At 51.6% G+C, this 6,562-nt stretch overlaps 1 protein-coding gene across 1 annotated transcript in view; it reads right to left on the bottom strand.

The window, feature by feature from the left end:
* GABBR2 (gamma-aminobutyric acid (GABA) B receptor, 2) overlaps positions 1–6,009 on the bottom strand; it is a 299,076-nt gene extending 293,067 nt beyond the window's left edge. The window contains exons 1-2 of the mRNA XM_008575182.1: positions 5,989–6,009; positions 5,543–5,680 (exon numbers count right to left, since the gene is read on the bottom strand). Coding sequence (XP_008573404.1) covers positions 5,543–5,680; positions 5,989–6,009 — 159 coding nt within the window. The remainder of the gene's footprint in view (positions 1–5,542; positions 5,681–5,988) is intronic.
* Between the last annotated feature and the right edge of the window lie 553 nt (positions 6,010–6,562).

Raw genomic sequence — 6,562 nt, forward strand, 5'->3', positions numbered from 1 at the left:
CTCAGAGGACAAGCCTAAGGCCTAGAAGGCAGACATCTGGCTCGCCATCTGCACACACTCCGCAAGCATTGCCCGGTCTCAATGCCAGGCCTGCACCGGGCCTGGGGTACAGAGGTGAATGAGACAAGGCTCTGACCCCAGGCAGCTCCAGACCACGGTGGGACAGACACAGAGCAGTGAAAGCTACAGCAGAGGCATGCAGGTGAGGGAGCACAGGGAGGGAACAGGGAAGGGGCACCCAATCTGCACCACGGTGATGAGCACAGTCCTGCCAGGTGTAGCGACCACAGAGGCAGAGGGACAACCTGTACTGAGGCTACAGCACAAAGGAGAAGGAGGTGGGCACTTTGGCAAGGTGACAAGCACCCCCTTGTCACATCATGGACTCATCCTGGTGACACGGGTATATTTGCCCCAGCAGCACCTCCCTGCGATCTCCTCCATGTCCTCTTTTCCAGCAGCATTTGCGAAAGAGTTCAGGTATCTGGGAGATGACAAGTCTTAAGAGGTCACTTAACCTGGAAAGTGCCCAGGAGCCAAGTGCATCTCAGTCACCTGAGCTGCTAATGCTGAAATGAGAGGGGTGATGTGTGGGGTCTACAGTCCTTGAGGGATCTGATAAATCCCCCAACTCCGCCCTGCTCAGAGTGGTGTCCCGGGATTTACATTGTCAACACAAGCACATCCCGAGCCCCCATGAGTGACTCGGTATGGTTTGAGAGCCACAGACCTGGTCTATGCTAACTCTATGCATTATATTAAATCTCCCCAACAGCAGGCCTGGCTGAAACTGGAACACTCAAGAAGCTTGGGCAACTGGGGACTCATGACTTCACTGCCAGGCAGCCTGCTCCATGCTGGAAGCCTTCAGCAGCAGGTCTGCTTGCAGGGAGTGGAAACCCTCCTCCCCTCTAACTTCAGTCATAGCTCCTGCTTCTCCCCACCTGCATCACAGAGAACCAGAAAAATCTCTCAAAGACAGCCAGGCAGCTCTGGAGGCCAAGACTCCTCTCTCGTCCCCAGTGCCCTGGGTATTCTCTAGTCTTAACATGTTCAGTTTTCCAGCATCCAGACCCCACCCTTCCCTGACACCTTCCTGGGTCATGCCCTGGTCAGTCTCTCCCAGTGTGAGACCCAGATCTGAGCCTCACACCCTGGACAGGATCTGACCAAGTCAGAGAGGCACAGAGCTACCGTCGCCTGCACGTCAGAACCTGGGCCTTATGAAGGTCCCCCATCTAGATGGAGGAGCTAAGGTTCCCAGTGGCTAAATGACTCATGTCACGACTAAAACAATATTAGCCTCTCTATGCAGCAACCATGAATCAAGAAACCCAGCAACAGTCAAAAGTTAAATTTAACCGATTTCAGCACCAGGGTGAATTTTCACCCTGCATGCGCATCCCTATTTTTGTGGCACAAAGAAACAGAAACAACTGATTACGCATTCCAGGCCGTCTCTGTCCAGCAAGCACTGCTCCCCCAAAGGGCAGTCAGGGCTCCTTTTCAATTACACAAATTACATGCATTTTCCCATTTGTGAAACTCTGTTTGGGAGCCCAGTTTTGAATAAGTTAAGGAATTCATCAAATCCCTTGAGTGACCACAGACCCCTCACCCCCACCCCTCCACCATATCTGGAAGCAAGCTCAGCCTCCCTGAATTGGGGGGAAGGAGCAATTTGGGAGGTCTGCAGAGTCTGGCCCATAACAAATGGGGCTAATGTTCCCTGAGAGTGGGAGACAGGCAGAAATCCAGGCACCCAGGCTACTCCCCCATCAGGATCCTGATCTTTGTTTCTATATCTCTCTTCCCCAGCTCCCCAAGGCTAGAAGTCCCTCCTCCTGAGCTCATCCCAGGATTCTTCCTTCCAGTCCTGGGAGCACTCCAAGCTGTCAAGTACCATCTAGTCCCCAGCCCCCCAGAACTCCCCTTCCACATCCAGCTGGAGGCCTTGACCTGGCCCCGGTGTTTAGTAGCAAGTGCTAGGGCAGCAGAGAACTGTGCGTGAACATTAACCCCTAAGGAGCCAGGCAGAAATGCAGAGTGATCCCCTGGAGGCAGAGACTGAGAATCTGCGTGCTCCACAGCCCTCCACCTCCCCACAGCCAAGTGCACAGTGCAAGAGGCTCTGCCGCAGAGGTTTCAGGCTCCCCAGCCTGCCCTCTGCACTCAGATCAGTTCAGTACTCAGTGTGAACCTACTACGTGCCAGGCCCTGTGCTACACACTGGGATCCAGGGGATGAATAAAGTGGGGTCCCTGCCCCCAAGAAGCTCGTGATCTAGTAGGGAAGACCGGGGTATAGAACAGATTATTTTCCACAACATGTAATTCATTTAATAACAGAATACCGTATGCAATGTGAAAGTGATGTAGAACAATGTTCTCAGCCTTCTTTTCACTTATCGGTCTCCTAAGAAGCCTTTGTAGACATTTTTTTCCTAATTCTGGCCCCCTTATGAAATTGTAATACTGTGGATATACATATATCTGTTTATGTACTGTATGCATATCTATGCTTTCTACATAAAAAGAGGATGACTTTTTTGCCCTCTGCCCAAGAAACAATTTTCAGCCCTTTGGGGGGATACCACACCTTGTTGAGAATGCACAGTGTAGAGGAGGAATAATTAATTTACTTTTGGGGTTGAGGATGGGAGGCACAGAAGGAAATAGGGTGACCGAAGGGCATCAGGAAAGGCACCACAGAAGAAGCAGGACCTATCCAGGGTTTTGAAGGATGAGCAGGAGTTCTACAAAACACGGGACGGACTCAGTGTCCAGTCCCCCTTGCTGGGCAACTTGAGCTCCTGCCTTCCTCCCACATGTTAGTCCCTCCAGGTGATCTTCACCTCCTGCTATACCTTGGTACTCTTCTCTCACACTAAAGAAGAGCTAACTTGTGTGATCGATAGGATGCAGCAGAAGTAATGGTGTGTCACTTTCAAAGCTAGGTCCAAGAAGACTTTGCCACCTCTGCCTTGGTCTTTTGGACGACTCACTTTGGGAGAAGCCAGCTTCCATGTCATAAGGACACTCCAGCAGCACCATGGAGGGACCCACATGGATGGAAGCCACATTGGTAGCCACATGAGTGAGCCACTTTGAAAGCAGAGCCTTCAGCCCCAGTCAAGCCTTCAGATGCTGCCAGCCCCCGGTCTTCACATCTTCCAGCTGGGCCCCAAATGTCTTGGAGCAGACACAGCCATTCTGTGGGTTGGAATTCCTGACCCACAGAAATAGTGGAATAATAAATGATATTGCTGTTTTGAGTTGCTAAATTTTTGTAATTTGTTACCCAGTAATAAATGGCTAATGCAATCCCTATCTTGTAATCCAGTTCCCCATCTCATCAGCTTCTCTAGACTGAAGGCCTGTCTTGCTCTTGCTGAGCCAGGGAGCTCCGGCTGGCAAACCAGGAGTTTCCAACATTGTGCTTGTTCCTGCAGCTCCTCAGAGAATTCTGAGGGGCAGACAGTTCCAAGTGAGGCTGAGAATCAGGAAGCTCCTGGAATTCCTCTCTGGGTAGGGGAGTTCACATGGAGCTTGGCCTCTCGTGTCTGCACAAAATATCTCTCTGCAGAGCCTTCCATCCTTCCACCCCTTCCTGTCTCCCTCCATCCCTCTGATCATTCAGCAGCCATCTCATAAAGCCTGTGAAATGTTAGGCATAGGGAAAAACAGAGGTAACTCAGGCCTAGGTTCTGTCTTCAAGGAGCTCACAGTCCAGCAGGAGAGACAAACATTTGATACACACCCCACATCTGCAAAACGCTGAGAGAGGGCCAGGCAGAGAAGAATGTGTACATACTCTGCTAGAAATAAATGGAAGGAAGTGATAAAAAGAATTACTAGGAGACCTTTCTTTAGTAGCCTCTAGTAGCAGTCAGGAAAGGCTTCCTGGAGGAGGCTGCATTTAAGCCAGGTGTCAAAGAATGGGTGGCACATGTCATACTGGATATAGGCAGAACAGGATGTTTCAGGGGGTGGGAACAGCGTAATAAAGGGTGGGGATGCAGGGTAGACCAGGAATGCTAAGTAAACAAGGTATTCAACTGGGGAGTAGGAAGAGAAAGGGAAGTACAAACAACAACAACCACAACAAGTAGCACTAAAAGCTTACCCTGCGCCAGGCATGGTTCTAATCACTTTGCGATCTTTTAATCCATACAACCCTCTGAAATCAATCCTGTCACTACCTTGATTATATGGATGAGGGAACTGAAGCTCAAAGTGGCTGTGCCTGGCTCTGACAGGGAAGCAGAGAGTATGCTCCTCTGTATTCAGGAAGCTCAAGCCCAGAGGAGGTAAGTGGCTTTTCCAAGGTCTCATGGCTGTTTTGGGCACCTCGAGGGCTTGACAGCAGGCTCCCACAGCACACTGAGCTGTGCTGGCTCCCAGGTGCGTGGTTAGGTTTGCACCATAGCATGCTGAGCTGCTTACTGGCCTCCTCTCCCATTGCATCTGCCCACATTCAGTGTGGCCTGCTCTGGCCACAACGAATGATTCACTGCTCCCCAGGCCCACACACTTTCCCACCTCCTGCTTTTGCATGCCCAGTTTCCTCTGCCAGCAGCTCTCCTCCACATCTCCAGCTGTCCACCACCATCTCCTTCAGCAGCCAGCTCCGCATGACCTGCCCTGGGAAGCCTTTCTGCCCAGGGCTGAATGGGTGACGCTCCCCGGGCCCCACCCCTCCCTCATCCCACCTCTGCCATGGCTTGCACCCACCACCCCTCCCAGGCTCTACCCCAGCACACTATGCATGCAGTGCTGAACTCAGAGAAGGTCCTCAGTCAATGTGAGTGGTGTGAAAACAGATCCCCCTGTGTGGCCTGGCTCCTACCTGCTTCCCCCTCTACACTTTCTCTCCCATTCCAAATAACAGCTAACACTGCTGAGTATCTCCTTCATCAGAACACACACTCATTGATGGAGCATTCAATAGTGTATGAAATCTGCCAGTGTAAAGAGTGAACACCTGGCCAGAAGCCCAGGAAAGGCTTAACCAAGGAGAAAGGCAGTCTTAGCAGACAGAGAGAATTTCAGCGGAGGAGGGGGCGTCGGTTCAGCAGGGAGTGGAGAAAGGGTCACCTGGTTAAGGGAACAGTGAGAGCAGGGCTCTGAGGCTCAAGGTCCGGGTTCATGTTGGGAAAAGTGGGGTGACTGGAGGGACTGTGGCATGGAGTGAGTGGCAGGAGCAGGAGGTGATATAGGACAGACAGGTCAGCCTATGTCAATGGCCCTGAAAGTCAGGCTAGGGAGTAAGTGGTGAGCACTGAGGGTTTCAAAAGCATGGTGGTGGTATCAGGGCTGTCCTGCAGAGACCCACCATGGGGGCTTTGCCAGGTCAGGCCAGAGGGTCAGGCCAGGAGGTGGGGGCAGTGGGAGGCTGTGTAGTAATTCAGGAGAGAGTCCACGAGGCCTGACTGGGCAACTTAGGAACCACATTGTTCAGGGAACCACTCCAGCAAAAGGCTGGTGGCCAATCGAAGGCAGCCCCCCCCACACACACACACGGAAGGTGGCTCAGACCTTACCTGCACCAGATTCCAGCCTTGAAGGGATTCTGCAATGATGGATGTGACGGATGGACAAACGCCTCCAAATACCATCAAGTGGTTTGGCCCGTATTTTATTGCATCGTAGAAGGCTTTCAACCCTTTCGCATTATCGCACTGAGGAGCAACACACAGAAAGAGAGGTTCAAATTAGAAACAGCTTTCCCCAGGGACAAGAGCCCAACAGTGGAGTCATACAAGCAAAATTTTCCTCCTGGGGAACCTTCTGGGCTTCAGTTCTCCCATGGTAGGACCTCTCTTTAAGCCAGCCCCGAGCCCATGCTGTGAGCTCAGTGAGTGTGGTCTTGCACCTCCATCCCAGCTCTCCTCCCCCTAAGCACTCTCCAGATGTAGGCCCTCCCTCAAGCCCCTCCCCGCTATCTCCATTCAGAGCACACTGAGGAAAGGCCCCCAAAATGCCTCACCCTGGGATCTCCCCTTTTCATGGTCAATTATTTTTAAAAGAAGATGAATCCATACTCATTAGGATGGCTATTATAAAAAAAAAAAAACCCAGAAAACAGCAAGTGTGGGTGAGGGTGCAGACTCTGGATCCCTTGTGCACTATTAACGGGAATGCAAGACAATGCAGTTGCTGTAGAAAACAGAATGGCGGCCGCAAGAAGTTAAACCTGGAATACTGTATGATCCAGCAACTCCACTTCTAGATGTACACCCAAAAGAACTGAAAGCAGGAAAGCGGAGAGACATTCCTACCCACGTGTTCAGGTCAGTATCATTCACAAAAGCCAAAGGTGGAAACAATGCAAATGTCCATCGACAATGAATGGATGAAAGATTGTAGTATGTACAACGGCACTTCAGAAAGTTCATGGAAAAAATGAATTAAAAGATAACATCGGGCCGGCCCGGTGGCGCACTGGATAGTGCGCCGCTTGGGAAGCACGGCGGCGCTCCCGCCCGAGGGTTCGGATCCCACATACAGACCGGTACCCGCTCACTGGCTGAGCGAGGCGCGGGAGCAACACCGAGGCTTGC

The sequence above is a fragment of the Galeopterus variegatus genome, unplaced genomic scaffold, assembly GCF_000696425.1.
Source record: "Galeopterus variegatus unplaced genomic scaffold, G_variegatus-3.0.2 Scaffold1151, whole genome shotgun sequence".
Taxonomy (NCBI): domain Eukaryota; kingdom Metazoa; phylum Chordata; class Mammalia; order Dermoptera; family Cynocephalidae; genus Galeopterus; species Galeopterus variegatus.